Below are 19,356 nucleotides of genomic sequence, written 5' to 3' on the forward strand. Positions count from 1 at the left end.
GGCACCTCCCACTGTCAGCTCACACTCCAAGGGATGTCATGGCGGGAGCAGGAATCGATCCACCGATGGTCGGGCGATCTGTCTTCAAGACATCTGCTCAGCCGCTGAGCCCCTACCGCCCCAGTGCATAGTGCATCCCCTTGGTATATGCCGCACTTGATGTTAACTTGGGCAATTGGCTTGGAGTTAGTCTCCAGGGTTGTCTTCCCTGGAGACTATATATATATATATATATATATATATATATATATATATATATATATATATATATATATATATATATATATATATATATATATATATATATATATATTTATAGAGAGAGAGAGAGAAAATATTTGCCTCATAACTCTATTTTATTTCCATTCAGTTTCTCAGTTAACTTGACCAATAGTTAATATCAAATAGTAAAACATTCAGAGTTCAGCAGGAAAGCTGAAAAGACCACATAAAGTCCGACATCAACAAATTGTTCACTTAGTCAAATGTTTGCTGTTATTTTTTTACATGAAACGTGTAAATCTATGGGGTGTTAATATTACATTTTGCAGAATGTTCTAATTTAGCTAAATCCTTCTGCCAAGTTTGCGTGTTTGGCACTCCTCCACAGTCCTGAAGCCTAATTAGGCCATCTTTCACATCATGACCCCACCCTGTTTAAAGCATTGAATATTCAGTCAGTCATTCATTTTCTCTACCTGCTTCATCCATCTGCTCGGGTCGCGGGAGCTTGAGCCTATCCCAGCTGACTAAGGCATGAGGCAAGTCAAACTCCTGGTGCAATAGCAGTGCACCACGAAGCCACACAGAGACACAGACAAACATGAGTGCGCACGCTCGCACCTAATAATTCGGAATGGCCAATTAACATGAAGTACATGTTTTTGGAGGAAGCCGGAAAACCTTGAGAGAACCCATGCAGACACAGAACATTCCACACAGAGCGGGACGCGAACCCGGAACCACCTTGCTGTGCAGCGACAGCGCTACCCACTACGCCACCGAGCATTGAATATATTGCCACTATTAAAGCACTCAGTACATTGTTACAAAGTAATGCTCCTTCCTTCTTTGTGTACAAGAGACATAATTTTTTTAAGAAAAAGTGCATAAGACCACATTTAAAAAAAGAACAGATTCATACTTTTCAGAAGCAGATAATTGTGAGGACCTCATTACAAAAAATATAGTGGAACATAAGAAAGATAAAACAGAAAAAAGAGAAAAAGCAATTTTTCTGCCAGATCCTGTTAAGGCTGGCATCTTAGTTTTGGCTCACTGATCCATCTCAGATAATCTGTCTCTCTAACATCTGTCTCCAATTACTCCTCTTTTCCACCATCGAATCTCTCATTGGCTTAACGGGGTATGAGCAAAGATTTGCATACAGCATGGCAATAGGCGATTAATTTCTTTCTTTTTTTCTCTTCTTCTTGAAGAAACAAAGAGGCTTAATGACAACTAAGGATAATTAAACAAAAGAGAAAACAGAGTAGAAGCAGCAAAGAAGTTGTCATATTGTATCTCAGGGGATCAAGACAACTGTTGCCAATGAAGCAAGCAGTTGGACAGAAAGTCTCGAGAGGGATTCATACCACCTGCATGGCAGGCTTTCATCATCTGAGATCCATCCACCAGTGGCTTTGTTTTCTGATTCTTAGAGGAAAGAAACTATTGATTGCTGATCCTAAGAGAATTACAGCTAAAACAAGCAAGGCATGTGAGAACACACAGTGGGAAATCCATCTGGCTTGATCAAGAAACATGAAGACCATTTGATCAGATCGTCAGGTAGATTAAACAAGACCAGTCTTCAGATACAATAAGATGAGGTGAGATAAAGTAATCCATATTTTTCAGAGTGGGACTAATAAAGTAAATATACTGAAAATTCTTAACTATTTTTATGTAAAAAGCTAAATTGGAAGCAAATTGAAATAAACTTCATCCCATTTTTAATTTTGATTTGTTATGTTTTGAGGTTGCCATCTTTAACAGCTTCACACGTATTTCTTGAATTCAAGGATCTTTTTTGTTTGCAAGAGATAAGAAGTCTGAAATGAATCAAAAGAAAGAAGTGACATTAATATATTTTTATTATGCCACTATTTTTTGGAATCTTCTTCACTGTGTTGCCATCTTTCTCTTCAATCCCTTGATCAATTTGCTGGTTCTTAATCTTATGTTTATAAATATCTTTACATACATAGAAACGAACATAAGCTATGATCATATTTGGCTGTGGTGCATCCGCTCATTCAAATCCTCTGGTTCCTAAAATGAAGTAAAATGGATGAGAGGGGAACAAGTAAAGAGACAGACCTGTTTAGCATGAAGACAGACAAGATATTTGCACGTCTGCAGGGGTGTAGTTTGTGTTTGTGTTTGCAAAAAATAGAGAAACAGATTTCCGAGCTAAAATGTGGAGATTGTCAAAATAAATGTGTTGGGCATCTTACATTTCTCACATTAGCTCCTCTCATAGTTTAAAATAAAGCAAATCAAAATCAAAAGAGACCAATGCAAGACACAAAGAAAGTATGAGGTGGTAAGATGTGAGGTGAAAGATAAAAGCTAATAGAAATTATGTGTAGAGAGGCAGTGATAAGAGAGAACTGGCATTAATGTAGGTGAGTCAACAGACCATGTTGTATCTTTACAAAATACTTCATTGGCAAGCCAATAACATGCTTGCCAGCGAGCCATCAGCTGCTTGGTTGTCAGATCAAAAACATTCAAATTATTTGAAAGACTTCATTTATGCCAAGCAAATAAAGTCCTTCACAGATACAATCTCCAAACCAGATCTGTGTTGGCTACTGTGGCAATAAGGATATGTAGCTACCACGAAGCCTTGTGTATGTGTGTGTGTGTGTGTGTGTGTGTGTGTGTGTGTGTCTGTATACTGTGTATATATATATATATATATATATATATATATATATATATATATATATATATATATATATACAGTCAAACCTCGGTTTTCGAACGCTTCTGTTCTCGACCAAATCGGTTTTAGACCAGAAAATCCGAGAATTTTACGTCTCTGTACTCGACCAAAATTCTGCTCTAGACCAAACCGAAAGAAGTCGAGCGTACCTGAATGCGACTCACTTGGGAGCCGAGCGAACTCAAATGCCCAGGATGCTTCCTCCGTAGCGCATTCGTGTTCAAAGTTCGATAGGATATCTTTTATTAAAATATAACAGTGTCTATTTCTACCCTTATTTATTTATGGTAAACAGTACATAGTGCAGTTTATGGTGTAAAATAGTTTAAAAAAAACTTAGAAAAAGTTGTTTTTTAGACTTGGAACGGATTAAAATTATTTACATTAATTATAATGGGAAAAATAGTTTCGGATTTCGAACAACTCGCTTTTCGAACAGCCTTCTGGAACGGATTATGTTCGAAAACCGAGGGTTGACTGTATATATATACTGCAGTCAGTAGTCAGTCAGTAGGGCTCTTGCAGGCAGGAGGGGGGGGTGTCCCGTCTCTGTGCGTTTAGCCAATCAGATGAGCCAGTTTTGTGCCAGGTGCTCTGCATCCTCCACAGCGACTCCCTGTTGTCAGAGGTCGCCGGCAATGGCGTCGAGCCATTGGTGCGGGGCATGCTTTGAGGTCGTTTCCAGCCTGCAGCCTTGGGGTCAAACTAGAGAATGGCTCTTCCTGAGTGATCAGGAGGAAGGCGGAAGACATGACCAAACCAGCGGGTGTGACGTTGCGCAGCCTGACTAGTGAGCCCTGGGCTGGCAGGGCTCTAAGCACTTTGTTGGAAACCAGCTGGGGCCACCTGATTTTTTGATGGTTCTGAGAGCCCTGCTATCAAAGCCATCTATACTGGCTCTTGTTTAAGGGCAAAGTTTCCGAGCCGTAGAGCAGGATAGTATGGCAGAGTTGTAAATTTGGAGCTTCGTCTTGCCAGAGATGATCTGATGCCGCCAGAGTGGCTTCCAGAGAGTCTGCTGAGCTGATGCTGCCAGAGAATCTCTTGTTCAAGGTCCCCATTGTTTCTTCACTGTGGACCCCAGATACAGAAAATTGTTTACAGGCTCCACAGTATCATCACCGAGCTGCAGGGGAGGTGGATCCGGTCCGTCACCGACATGCATTAATTTGGTTTTAGTCCAGCTCACTTGAAGGCCAAGCTTCTCTGCCTCATCTCTGTATGTCTCTCAGCAGACTGTAGGATATGCTGAGCAGGATGGTGTCATTAGTATACTCCAGGTCAGCCAGGTAGTAGTTGCCTAGGGACACCCCGGGGACTCACTCACAGACCCTGGACATCAGATGGGTCTTCTCTATAAGCAGGCGAATGGCGGAGCTGTGGCCTGTAGTGGAGCGGTTAGGCATGAAGCCAGCCTACCTGCTGAAGACAGTGGTGACTTCTGATGGCTGGGAGAGTACGGGCGAGCAAGATCCTAGTGAAGAGCTTGCCGGGGATGGAGAGAAGTGTAATGCCTCTGTGGTTGCTGCAGATTAGCCTGTCACCCTTATGTTTCCAGAAGGGTAGGATGACTCCTCTGCTCCAGCCCCTGGGATGCCTCTCTGTCTCCCACACATGGTTGAAAGTGTGGGTGAGCCACTCAATAATACTGTCACCACCAGATTTTAGCATCTTAGCCGTTACTACACAGATAATGGAGGCATTCCCTGTTAAGTTTTTTCAGAGCGGCTTTGACTTCCTCGAGTGTGGTAGGATGTGCATTCCAGGTATCGCTAGGGACTGTGGTTTTTGCAGCCGCGAAGATGGTGAGATCAGCCGGGATGGAGCTGTGCCGCAAAAGTAGGCTGAAGTGGTTTTTCCAGCATGCAAGGCAGTTTGCGTCAGTTGTGATGTTGCCATCAGAGTCTTTCACCAGGGCTGTCTTGAGTAAAGACACGGCTCATGTTGTTCGCATTGGCCATGGACTATAGATGTTCAGCTTCTGCTTGCCAGAACTTTTTTCTGTCCTCAGCTATGGCCACATTACGCTGGTCGTTCAGTCAACAGTACTTGGTCAGGTTGCCTTGGAGCCTGGCCCGGTGCCGCAAGTCGATGATGTGGAGTGTCCTCTCCGATATTCAAGGCTGTCAGGGGGAGGATCAAGAACATCCAAGGACATCATGAGCTGACTGGATGGCACCATCCCTGAGGGTCTGCCAGTCCGTTACTTTGTCAGTGGCCAGGGCATCAAAGGTGCGCCAGATGGAGCAACTGAACTCAATGGCGATGTTTGGATCACTGAGTAGGGAGAAGTCCAGGTGAGGTTGAGTCTTGGTGTGCTGCTTCTCTCACAGCTTTAACTTAAGCTGGGGCACCAGCAGGCGGTGGTTGGTGTTGCCAAGCTCTACTCTTCTATACACACTGCAGTTGATGACAAACGACCTCCAGTGTCGAGAGACAAGGATGTGGTCCAACGCTTTCCTGGTTCTGCCATCTGGGCTGTACCGTGTCCAGTGACGGATCAGTTTCCGGGGAACCAGGTGTCAGCTACACAGAGGTTGTTGTGGTGACAGAGAAGGAGAAGGCGGTGACTGTTGTCGTTCATAAGCCTGTCAGCAAAGCTTGTGCCGACAGGTGAGCCTGTGAACCAATCACTGCTGAAAAAAGTGGGATTGGCGTCAGTGAGAGTAATGGTGATGTCGCGTGGTAGGGCTTGGCCAACAGCCTGATGGAGTTGGTCAAAGAAGGCATGCTTCGCATCCTCATCAGCAACATCGTTGAGAGCAAAGGCAACTTTTTCTTTTTCTTTCGGCTTTTCCCTTCAGGGGTTGCCACAGTGAATCAGTTGCCTCCATCTAACCCTGTCTTCTGCATCCTCTTCTCTCACACCACTAGCTAAATGTCCTCCTTCACTACATCCATAAACCTCCTCTTTGGTCTTCCCCTAGGCCTCCTGCCTGGCAGTTCAAAACTCAGCATCCTTCTACCAATATATTCACTATCTCTCCTCTGGACATGTCCAAACACTCTCAGCCTGGCCTCTCTGACTTTATCTCCCAAACCTCTAACATGTGCTGTCCCTTTGATGTACTCATTCCTGATTCTATCCATCCTAGTCACTCCCAAAGATAACCTCAGCATCTTCATCTCTGCTACCTCCAGCTCTGTCTCCTGTCTTTCCTCAGTGACACTGTCTCTAGACCAAACAACACTGCTGGTCTCACCACAGTTTTGTACACCTTTCCTTTCATTTTAGCTGAAACCTTTCTATCACACATCACACCTGACACTTTTCTCCACCCATTCCATCCTGCCTGTACACGCTTCTTCACCTCTTTTCCACACTCTCCATTGCTCTGGACTGTTGACCCCGAGTACTTAAAATCCTCTGCCTTCTTGACCTCACTCTTCCACTTGGGTCCCTCTCATTCACACACATGTACTCTGTCTTACTGCGGCTAACCTTCATTCCTCTCCTTTCCAAGACTAACCTTCACCTCTCTAGCTGCTCCTCCACCTGTTCCCTGCTCTCCCTGCAGATCACAATGTCATCTGCACACATCATAGTCCATGGGGATTCCTGTCTAACCTCGTCTGCCAGCCTGTCCATCACCATAGCAAACAAGAAGGGGCTCAGAGCTGATCCCTGATGCAGTCCACCTGCTCCTCTGTCACACCTACAGCACACCTCACCACTGTCTTAAGAGTCCTCATACATGTCCTGCACTGCTCTTTCATACTTCTCTGCCACTCCAGACTTTCTCATACAATACCACAGTTCCTCTCTGGGCACCCTGTCATAAGCTTTCTCCAGATCTACAAAACACAATGTAGCTTCGTCTTGCCTTCTCTCTACTTCTCTATCAACATCCTCAAAGCAAATACTGCATCTGTAGTACTCTTTTTTGGCATGAAACCATACCGCTGCTCACAAATGCTCACTTCTGCCTTTAGTCTAGCTTCAACTACTCGTTCCCATAACTTCATTGTATGGCTCATCAGCTTTATTCCTCTATAGTTAAGAATGGGCACCAGCACACTTCTCCTCTATTCCTCAGACATCTTCTCGCTATCTAAGATCCTGTTGAACAACCCAGTCAGAAACTCTACTGCCACCTCTCCTGGACACTTCCAAACCTCTACAGGCATATCATCAGGACCGACTGCCTTTCGACACTTCATCCTCTCCAATGCCCTCCTCACTTCATCCTGACTAGTCTTTGGTACTTCCTGGTCCACAACAGTCACCTTTGTCTTTGTTCTCTCTCATTTTCCTCATTCATCAAATCTTCAAAGTACTCTTTCCATCTTCCCATCACACTACTGGCACCTGTCAATAGACTTCCATCCCTATCCTTAATCACCCTAACCTGCTGCATGTCCTTCCCATCTCTGTCTCTCTGTCTTGCCATCCTGTATAGATCAGTCTCTCCCTCCTTACTGTCCAACCTAGCATACAAGTCATCATAAGCCCCTTGTTTGGCCTTTGCCACCTCTACCTTCACCTTACGCTGCATCTCCCTGTACTCCTGTCTACTCTCCTCAGTCCTCAGTGTCCCACTTCCTCTTAGCTAACCTCTTTCTCTGTATACACTCCTGTACCTCCTCATTCCACCACCAAGTCTCCTTATCTACTTTCCTTCCAGATGATACACCAGTTACTCTCCTACCTGTCTCCCTGATCACATTAGCTGTAGTTGTCCAGTCATCTGGAAGCACCTCTTGGCCCCCCAGAGCCTGTCTTAACTCCTTCCTAAAATTCATGCAACACTCTTCCTTTTTCGGTTTCCACCATTTCATCTTCTGCTCTATCTTTGTCCTCTTCATCTTCCTCACCACCAGAGTCATCCTACATACCACCATCCTATGCTGTTTGGCTACACTTTCACCTGCCACTGCTTTGCAGTCACTGCTCTCTTTGATCACAACGTCAACACAAGATGTACTCTACCTTTGTTTGGCGTTCTTCTTTCCTCTTCCTACGAACACACTTTCCTCCTCTCCTTCAACCAACAGTAGTCCAATTTCCACCGGCACCCTGTAGGTCAACAGCACCGATGGTGGTCATTGTTAAACTGGGCCTCGACCGATCCAGTGGAAGTCATAGGTTTGTTAGCATGTTTGATTTGGCAAAAGTTTTACGCCAGATGCCCTTCCTGGTGCAACCTCTGTATTTATCTGGGCTTGGGACCACCACAATAAGACACTGGCTTGTTTCTTCTTGTGGCTACATTGGTGGGAGCATAGGCAACAACGACTGTAATCTTGCTGTGTTGGTGGAGAAAGCAGGCCAACAACAGTCTGTCACTCAGAGGAGGCCAGTGGATGAGGCACTTATGGAGGGCCTTTCGGAAAGCGAGTACTTTTATATATCCATGTCCATAGAGGCCTGTCCGTCTCTCGGGGCCACTCCAGATGTAGCATTAGTCGCCTACTGTTGTTTCACCATCGCTTTGCGATCGTACTTCACAAAGTCCTGCCAGGGTGATGTTACAGCAGCTGAGCTCTCGGGACAGCAAAGTGGCAGCTCCGGAGCGAAGGAGTGTCTGGATGTTCCACGTGATGACATGGGTCCTACGACGAAGGTTGATCCGTATTCTTTTGTCGGGGGCAGGCTATATAATGCCCAATAATGAAATTATGCATGGACAATTACTGGTAAAAATTGGACCTTTCTATGGCCATGAATCCTTACTTGAAGTTTTTTTAGTGCTTTGCAGCCAATTTATAAATGTTTCCCCACTGAAATGAACACAGGAGTGAGTGTCTCTTGTGAAAATTATTTCATATCCACTGCTCAAAGGCTTCAAAATGAACATTTAAGAAACTGACTTCACACCAGGGCCCAATTTGATGTGTGCTACATGGAAGGTTTTTGTAATCTAAGATGTAATTTATGAATGAGAGGAAAAGACTGTTTTGGTATTTCTCAGTTTAGACTTAGAGCAAGATGAAGAATCTACTATTCCTTTTGCATGATTGGGTTCCCTTGAAGGCATGTCTTCCAGGAGGGGAGGAGGAGAAAAAGATGAGAGAGTGAACCTTGGAGTAGTTTATCCGTTTTGAAGTTTATACATGGTTAGACTCTGAAGCCAGGCTGTTTGAGCTGTGGATGAGTCAGACGAAATTCTTGAAACCTGCCAACGTGATAATTGGGTCATTTTAGTTATAGAATTGGAAAGCATCATCCAGAGAATCAGAATGTATATGACTTCACTTTGAAGAGTACAACTATATATAGGATGAACGGGAGGCTTTCTTTCACTGAGCACAACCTGGAAGTTCACCTTTCACCTTTTAATATTTATGTATTTTTGCATCATCTGGCCTTTCAAGACTGAAATGAACTGACCTAAAGTTTTTCAGACTTATTCAGACCTTGATCCAAACTTCTGTCTTATACCCATTGCTTATAGATGGTTTGTAATGCTTTCACAACATGCATTTGTGAAAGCATTTAAGGATTCCTTAAATTAACACCTGTCAATAAAGTTTTTTTATGTGTTTTTTTTTAATGTTCTTATGAATGTTTACAAATTTTTATGATTTACCAAAGGTTAAGGAGAATAGAAAATGTATTACTGTCAGAAAAGAAATAATAATCATAATAGTCACAATTGTCATAATAACCATAATAATGATATTAATTCTAAGGCCACAGAAGTACAAAAAGCTCATTGTAGTCTAACTGCATATGTCTCCAAAAATTAATGAAGTAGATATTGAAGAAATCTGTTTGACATTATGTTTTTGTAGTCATATTTCTGATTAAATGTGACCCGAAATTGGATTCAATTTAACAAAGGTGAATAAATTAATATCCTTCCGATTCCATGGTTAAGCTTTCATGTACATTAAATTACATTAAAGAGTATCAAACTATCACGGTAATTTTACTTCTATGTGTAGCATCACTTCACAGGAAGTGTGAGCTGCCTTGATATTGAACTCTCAAAATGATGTCAATTCATACTTTATCCACCCTTCATTTCATAATGACAAAATTGATGTCCGTGCATCACATAACCATACGTGTATTTTCTTATTTGTGTCATCATATATCTGTTCTGTAGTTGTAGTATTTAACTCATTATTAATAGTTATAGCATGTAAGTGTTTCTTATTTTCCTTTCTAGCCCCTTCTCATGGAGATAAACACATAAATCAGCCACAGTGAAAACAGGTTGTTCTCATAATTAAGCAATTAAGTCACAGAAATCCTTTAAAACCAATAAACAAGAGACATAAAACATGGAAAGTGATGAAACAGCAGGGATATGAAATAAATAGTGATGTCAGTGATGGAATAAAGAGGAATTAGAAGAGATATTGTGATTAGAGGGCTCAACATTCATGAGATAGAAAAACAGGGTCCAATGCAGTGATTAGGATTCATAGCCAGATGGTTTGATGTTTCTTGATTGCATGGTCTTGAAGGCAGCATACTAATTTGCTTCAGTTTGTGTTTGCAGGTGGTTGTGTGCATATTTTTCTGACTGTGTGGTTAGAATAACATTCAACGTCTCGGAGGAAAGAAAACTACTGATAATTAACTTGGCACAAATGGAGTCACAAACCAGGATAGGGAAGAGATGTCAAATTGTTTGTGTGTGTGTGTTTGTGTGTGTGTGTGTGTGTGTGTGTGTGTGTGTGTGTGTGTGTGTGTGTGTGTGTGTGTGTGTGTGTGTGTGTGTGTGTGTGTGTGTGTGTGTGTGTGTGTGTGTGTGTGTGTGTGTGTGTCTGTGTTACAAGTGGGACTTACTTTTTTGAGGTGTAGCAAGAAGTATTGAGGGAGAGGGGGGAGCACAAACATACTGCTTGTAAATGATAACCTAATCTCAGAGCACAGAGGGTTTCAAGCAGCTGAAACTCTCAAACTGCACACATTTATGAGGGCTTGCTTCTGGAAAAGCCTAAAAAGCACTACCACAGTTATTATTTGACAAAAAATTTAATATCAGTGCTCAAATCAACCTGCAAATGAAAGTGCTGAATAGTTTCCCCAGTGGTGTCTAATGATAGTGTGCTTGTGCACCATGGACTGAAGTAAATCAACTCCTCCACACACGCCCCATACCCCCCACACACCCCCATTCTCATGATAGTATTTTATGATAAGGTTTTTAACCTTAACTCTCAAATGTTAAAAACATACTTTAGACTACCATAGACATGTATTCACAATTAGATTTGTTGTTTGAGGCTTTTGTTTTGTGGTTGTTTTGTGGCACAGGATGTCTCAGAATGGCACTGTGTAAGACAGTTAAATTTGACATTGACCAGTTATAAACTCCCTAAAGTAATCTGTGACTCTGGTGGTTTCTCCCCCTGCAGCAAAATCTCAATCATTATCTTCATATTCTCGAAAGTCACCTGGTCATTTTTAAAGACACTTTTAAACACAGTGTAGTCTTGTTAAAAGCCCAGGATCATGGATGATGCACTTTTTGTGGTTGTCAAACTAAAATACTCCCTGAATGGCACAAGGCATGAGAAAAAAAAGGCAGCTCTACCTCTTTTTTGCTTGCTGTACCTATTACCACCCATCAAAACAATTCTTGAAGCCAACTATGACATCATGGTAGGCTTCTCCAGGGCAGAGGCTTTACAGGTGCTCAGAGTTTTGCCTAGAGAAAAGCACTGGCAAGCCCAAGCCACATCGGCTTCTAATAATGGGCATGACTTTCCTGAACTAATTTGATCCGAGCGCTGTTTTGGCAGGAAACTTCAAAGATGTGTTTTTGGCACTTTAGGTTATAAATGTAAAATTGTTAACAAGAGTATAATAGTATAATATTGGGCCTTTAATATTGTCCAATTAAAACATTAAGCCACCCACAAAGCAATCTGGTAGCTTGTTATTATTTGAAATACGTATTTTGAACTGCCTATTTTAAAGAGACCTTATTCAATAAAGGAAGAATCCATTTTTGCAGAACTGTTTTTGTTTCTGTTGTTCGTCTTGTCTCAGAGAAAATTCCTACATGCTAAAAATCACCAGTAGAACTTCAGAGAACCTCAGAGTTCAAACAGTTGGTTTACTGTAGACTGGTCAGAATTGAATACAGACTAGGAGATCTTGTTGTGGACAAATCATCCACCTTGTTTGCCAATGTCCTTACAAGTCCTGTGGCGATGAATAGAAGCTTCTATCCTTTTCAACACTTTAAGTGTTCCAATTTTTAGATGCAGCCTGGCTGTAAACCCAGGGGATATGAGCTGAGTGTCAGGCACTGATCGGCAGCAGTAATGATGTAAAGTTGAAAAACAAGCTCCATTAAAAAGGGAAACACAAAAAGTACAAGTGTATTTAACATGCTCTGAATAAGGAGAACAGTAAGGGTGTTCTTAGAGTGCTCTTCCAATTACAGTAGCGACTTTGTGGCTTCTAAATACGAAGCAGTTAAAAGGTGCAAAGTTACATCGAAAGCGTCTTGACCATACACAATGACAATTGCAATCAAAGGTAGCACAGCAGCAGGGAAGAGAACTTCAACACTTCGCTTTTATTGGACCCAATTATGATTTTTGCCTTTAGTAATTAATCTCCCTTGAGTCTACACTAAACTTTTCTTTTTTCTGCGGAGTCCTTGTTCTGTATCGTCAAATCAAATGCTCCTCATTCACAAATACATTGTTTATCAAACATAGCACATACTGCAGCATCAGGCAGGAATTTTGCTCTTCACAGGCTCCAGGATAATTTTCATTGCAGGAATAATTCCTTTTTATGTGATCATATACTATGCTGCCAGTGCTATACTTATTTTATTGAGTCCCGTTTAATTAAACTAAAGTTCCAAAAAGATGCACTGCGCAAGTCAAAAACCCACCACTGTATCCATCATAGAAAATGATCACACATACGGTGCCATAATTTTGCTGTTAGAGAGGGCTTTTGTATCTCTTTAATCCTGTGTTATTTATTTAAAAATAAGATTGCAGTGTTATCAAAAGAATAATAAAATCCAGACAAAAACACTGACGTTTGCCTGGCATGCTTTCTCTTCTTTCCTCTATATTCTCTTTTTGTCCTTTTAGTTTTTAGGACATACTCCATTTGGTGCTTTTCTCACATTTTCCAATTTTGGCCTGTGAAGAGAACAGTGTATATCTGAATCTGTTCTTTTCTCCCTGCACACCGTTCCTCTGATATGGTTAAGTAAACAAATAAGTCTGATCTGTCCTTGCTTCTGAAAATGCATCAGCATTGCTTGTACCAAGCAAACATTTATGATTCCACTGTGACAGCCTCCTGCATAGCAGGGCCTGCTGCTGTGTGTATGTATGTGGTGGGTGTGTCTGTCTGTGATTATGTTCTGCAGGTAACCAGCAAGTAGGCAGAGCCCTCTAACTGGGAGTACCTGGCCAGTCTCCCAGTGAGGGTATTTAAGATCAGCTTTCTCAGACTTTCCGGGGTTCCCTCTGCTCTCTCTTCTCACCTGATCCTGACGACGGCACCACGTTTGTGTTTGGTTGGCTTTGGCCTGTTTGTTAGTTTAGTTGCTTTCATACAACATTTCACCCATCATCTTCCTCTCATCCATCTACACACACACTGATAATACTGATGTATACACCTCATAATTTAGAGATGTTTGCTTTGCAGTTATTTTTGTAAAATAAATGTATTAATTTTCCCTTAAAGACTGCGTATCTCCACTTTTGTCATGGCTGACAAGCCGGGTCGTGACATCACCAGTGACGACAACTATGATTACTGTTGTCTAACAGTATAGAGGTTGAGACTTTACATAACATGGATATGATCTATATCTCCGACTGGATGGAGTTCAATTTATTTTTACACGTGAGTTGAAGGGGCCCCAAAGGTGTGCATCTGATATTTAGTTTTGTTTAAAACTCAGCAATGTTCATTTTGGTTTCTATACATTCAATATGGTTTCTACACACCTCAAAAACTGGTGGAAAGACGTTTGGTTTTTAGAGTTCCGAAAGATTTGCAGCTCATAATTTGTTTCTTCATGTTACAGTATTGAATATGAACTGTCATTATTCTATAATAGAGATTATGAGCTGGCAACATCAGGAAGACCTCTCAAGCATGATGTGCAGGGGACATCCTGATCAGATACCTGAACCACTTCAGCTTGTTCCACTCAATGTGGAGGAACAACGGTTTCACCTTGAGACTCTCTTGGATGTCTGAGCTCCTCACCATGTGAGGTTGAGCCCAGCTACCCTGTGGAGACAACTCAGTCCAGCCACTTGTACTTGCGATCTTATCATTTTGGTCATTGTCCAGGGCTCAGGACGATAGGTGTGAGTTGGAACTTAGACAAACTTAGGTAAATGGAGAGCTTTACTTTGTGGGTCCTGTTCAAGAGTGTGTGTTTTTTTCCAGTCTTTACCACCATACACCAGTACAGCAACTGCATCACTGTGGATGCTGCATTAATCTGCATTTCTCTTCTCCATTCCCTTTTTACCGCACTGGTGAATAAGACCTGAAGATATGTGAATAAGACCCCAAGATATTTGAACTATTCCACTTGAAGAAGGGACTCTTCTCCTACCCGGAGTGGGAACTCCACCCTTTTGTGGCTGCGAACCAGGGTCTCAGATTTAGAGGTACTTATCCTCATCCTGGCTGCTTCACACTTGGCTGCAAACCATTCCAGTGTGAGCAGGAGGTCATTGTTCGACAAGACCAGCAGGACCACATTATTTGCAAAAAGCAGAGATGGAATTCCAAGGTCACTGAACCTGACATTCTTTGCCCCTTGGTTGCAACTAGAGACCACATCCATAAAAAATATGAACATAATCATTGAAAAGAGGCAGCCCTGGCAAAGTCCAACTGCAACTGGAAACCGATTCACTGCTGGCGATGGAACCTGACTCTGGTAATGCAGACACTTGACAGCTCGTAACAATGAGCTGTCCATGTCATAATCCTGATGCAGTCTCAAAAGGATGCATCAGGGGAAATGGTCATAAGCCTTCTCCAGGTCCTAAAAGTATATATGGGCTGGTTGGGCAAAATCCCATGCTCCCTCCAGGACCCTCAGAAGAGTATACAGCTGTCCTGAAAAGGGTATGTAAACTAGAAGGCAATGATTATGTTCATGTTAACACAGTTTTTGCTCTGTTTTCTGTGTTACTGGCCTCAGAGGTCATTACAAGTTGTGTGTCATGATTATCTTTAGCACCCTTCAACCAAATCTTGTGAAAAAACATAGTCCCTAATGTTTAGTCGTACTCTGTTGAAACAGAATTTTCTCTAATTTCTTTTCAACAAAGCCCAATTGAAAAGCAATAATGAAAAGCAATAAAATTACTCTTGAAGGTATTAAAGTCCTCTTTCCATGTTTTTAAGGTTATAAAAAAAGATATAATGATTCTGATTTCCTGCAGTGAATTACTTCACAGGCACGCACACGCACACGCACACACACACACACACACACACACACACACACACACACACACACACACACACACAGTCTATACTTCAGAGGACTGCAGACTGTGAAATTACCCAATCAGAGAGACTTGCGAATTCTCAGGCATTAGTCATCACACATAACCTAGGTGATACGTACAAAAATGCAAACACATACACAACCACAAACACACAGCATAAACCCCTATAAAACCTATACCAAATGGAAAAGAAGAATGTGTTTGTGTTTATGTGTCCATGTATATCTATCTATCTGTCTGTCTACAGTTTGCCCTCGTTCCTCGCGGTTAATGTGTTCCAGGAACCACACGCGATTAACGAATTCCGAGATAGAGCGACAAACTATTTATCTTATTATTTATGGTTATTTGAACGTTTGTGACCTTTCGCATACTGATATTAAACCACCTTCTATCTGTATTACCTTTTGCCACACTCTTGTCGACTGTGTAAAGCACTTTTGTGTCTCACGAAAGTCCGAGACTCACGGCACTTATCGCACTTCCAGATGCCATCAGCCTTAAAATGCGCGTACGGTATCACGTGACTGCCTACCAAAAATCCGCGGGGCTGAGTTAGTCTTCATACTGCAGACCAGTTCTGCAGTATCTCTGTTGATCTGGATCTGTAGCCTAACTACCTCAAATGCACTTTTCTTGTGTAACAAAGTTTTTCCTGATGGGAAGAAGTTAATATCCTTTATCGTATACAAGCTGAAGAGGTTGGCTACGGTGCTGCCAAATCCCCTTATCATGCAATGGTTTTGGCAGTCATGGGTTTGGGTTTTTGGTCTTGTTCCTAATGTGATGTTGCCTGTTTTGGCTTGCTCTTATCTCCTGTTCCTCTAATCTCATCCAACAGCCCATTAGCCCATTTTTATATTTGCCAAGGCACATCACCATGAAGAGAGTGTTCAACAACAAAAGTGATCTGGTAAAGTGATCATAGTCAGCTGCAGTCACTGACACTGACACTGACACTCCCCTCAAGGTCCTTTCTCACTCTAAACCAATGGCATTGGAGGTTCATCTTTTCTGGGGCCGATTATGTGATAGTTGTGTTTTGTAGCTACTGTGAATCAGCCAATGGAGCAACTGAAGGGGATGCACAAAAAATAGATTAATTAATGATTTTATAGACTACGTGCTTTGACTTAAAATAAATTGATTGAGTCACCGCAATTTGCATCAGTTATGAATAATTAGATTGAATGTAGAATGAATGATAAGAATGACTTTACAGCTGCTAATATACTTCCTATTAAGTGGGTGAGAGGCAAAAACAGGAAAACCCAGCCATAATATTCCATAATATTGACAGAAGAAGAGCAGAGACTCAGGCCAAAGATTCAAACTGAACAGGCACAAGGATCCACATAAAACACAGCTATAAGTAAGTCTGCTCAATACATGGTAAAATATGGCTCCGTTTATATTTGTTTGCGTAATGAAATTTTAAATTTTGGTAAGGAATAATCCACATAACTCAACAGGATATTCAACTAAGTCACAACAGAATGCTGAGTTATCACCTGAGGTAAAGAAGACACTTCTGTGAATATTTACAGTGGGTAAATGTTTTCTTTTTTTCATTCAGGTGAAAAATGGTCGTTTTGGCTTCGTATGGGATGCAGCAGTGCTGGAGTATGTTGCTAACAATGATGAGGATTGCTCATTTTACACCGTTGGCAACAACGCACCAGACCGTGGATATGGTATCGCCATGCAGCATGGGAGTCCATACAGGGACATTTTTTCCCAGAGGTAAGAGATATGACAATAAACAACAGGTGACCTTGACCAATTTGTTATTTGAGGGACATGACAAGTTTTTTGTCCTTGAGTGATAACATTTTTTTCCATGATCATCTTAATTTTACACAAAGATCCCCTATGATCAAAAATATCTCAACTTCAGAAGAGGTCCTGAATCTTTTCACTGCTCAAAATTCATTTCATCCAATACAAAAAATGATCTCTCTCTTGAAGTTTGCCCCTCATGCTGCTTGAAAATCTCCTATGTGGGTAAGACCCCAAGTACAGAGAAGATTAAATTGTGCATCTATCCTCTACAGGAAATGAGTGAACAGTACTTCTGTGTAGCTAAGCAGCTTAACCTCACCATAAACCAGCGGTTCCCATTGAGGTTAAGTGAGTCTGACAACACCAGCTCGCAAATAAGTCAACAGACAGCACAGACGTATCCAAAGTGATCACAGTTGTTTATCTTTTTGCTGAAGTTCACAGTCGAGGTTTGTTTGCTCAAATTATCTCATGGATCAAGAAGAGAAGTCGTTCATGCATTCATTATTTATGCTCCCCTGTGACTATTAGGAAGCTTGGTAACCATGCAAAAGCCATTTATTCATTTACTGTCCTCCTTCATTTGCTTCAATTGATTTTTTACACAATACTGTGACACAAGCAGCATCCCAGACTGCAGGTCTAGTTATGTAGAGTGTTCTTTGGAGGCCACATAAGCATCAACCTTGAAGCTTGAATCCCAGCAGAAAACCATGTTGGCTTTATTTGTGAAGTAGCATGAGATCATCTTCATTAAGCTGCTATAATATTATATAATATAATTATGTAAAATCTTCTGTCAGTATTCATCACTTGTGAGTCAAGGATTGGTCGATCAATATTGCAGGATCAATATTGTGATATTCACAAGATAATCATTTGGAAAAAAAAAATTATCACTCATCCAAGCTGTGTGAGTCAAAAGGCCTGTTTGTTTATAGCTTCAAACCTGGTGAAGCGTTATTGCCTCCTGTGGTTATTAAAATCAACAAGCAATTAATTGACAGAACATTTTTCCAATTCCCTCCTATTATTTTTGGGGCGGCATCACTCTCTCAGGAAGGCGGTTTCAAACAGTTTACTTACACTGGTCCCTATGGGTCACAGAAAAACACACAGAAATTGTCAGGAGGAAGAAATTATCACAGTTGCATAATTGCTTTGTTTTGCTTTGATCTAAATTTTAGAATTATTCATTTTTTAATGCTGATACTATATCGTGCAAATTAGTGATGCCCTGATACAAGAGAATATTTCAAACTTTTGATTATATTTGCTCAGACTGGAAACTTGTTGATTGACTCGATTCTTGGCTTTTTCTTTGTCGCCCAAGTAAAAAAGAAAAACACAAGAATAAAATACAGTAATCTATTCATTTAATTGAAAAATGAAATCATTGAAATAATGGTAAAAAGGTGTAGCAGAATCAGGCCCTGGTCCTGTTTACACAACCACATTTTGTCTACAGTCTGCAGCACAAACAAAACCAGGTAATCTTCCTCTGTACTTTTGTCGCTATTATGGTTATGTTAGACTATTTTCTACCAGTGTGTGTGTGTGTGTGTGTGTGTGTGTGTGTGTGTGTGTGTGTGTGTGTGTGTGTGTGTGTGTGTGTGTGTGTGTGTGTGTGTCTCTCTCTCTCTGAATAAGCCTTGCAGGACCCGTAATAGGCATTCGGAAATTGGGCTGTGTCATCTTTGTTCTCAGCCTGAGTTGTGTTTTATCACAGCGGTCTGGTGGCGTTTTGAAAATTTTGCTGTCTGAAGCCTGTTTTCAAAATTTCACAGTTTCAGTCCCAAAAATAACATTCTTGTTCAAACAGATGGCCAATATGCAAAAACAGGCTTTTGGGAGGGTAAAACGGTCGCTATGTCATCAGCCCCTTGTTTAGCAAAAGCTGAGCCAGGGATGTGCATTGAAGCAAAGCATGTGAAGTTGTAATATCCACTGTGGGGCAGAAAATTCTTACAATTGCCATGTTAAAAACTAAACTAAAAAACATTTTTAAAAATGAGGAAAAAACTGTCACATGATCTGCTGTGCAAATAGATTTAACAAAAAAGAAAGCCAACGAAAAGAGAAGCACATTGATAATTTGACTGATAGAACTTTATAATTACCGAGTTAGATGGTGCATTCCCTCAGTTCAAATTGAACTGAACATGATCAGTATTAATATTTGGGATTAAGTTATG

General features: G+C 41.4%; 1 protein-coding gene across 3 annotated transcripts in view; it reads left to right on the forward strand.

The window, feature by feature from the left end:
* grid2 (glutamate receptor, ionotropic, delta 2) overlaps positions 1-19,356 on the forward strand; it is a 578,212-nt gene that overhangs the window by 530,072 nt on the left and 28,784 nt on the right. For all 3 annotated transcript variants that reach the window (XM_068310762.1, XM_068310763.1, XM_068310764.1), the window contains exon 14: positions 16,956-17,122. In XM_068310762.1, coding sequence (XP_068166863.1) covers positions 16,956-17,122 — 167 coding nt within the window. The remainder of the gene's footprint in view (positions 1-16,955; positions 17,123-19,356) is intronic.

Source organism: Antennarius striatus, chromosome 3 (genome assembly GCF_040054535.1).
Source record: "Antennarius striatus isolate MH-2024 chromosome 3, ASM4005453v1, whole genome shotgun sequence".
Taxonomy (NCBI): domain Eukaryota; kingdom Metazoa; phylum Chordata; class Actinopteri; order Lophiiformes; family Antennariidae; genus Antennarius; species Antennarius striatus.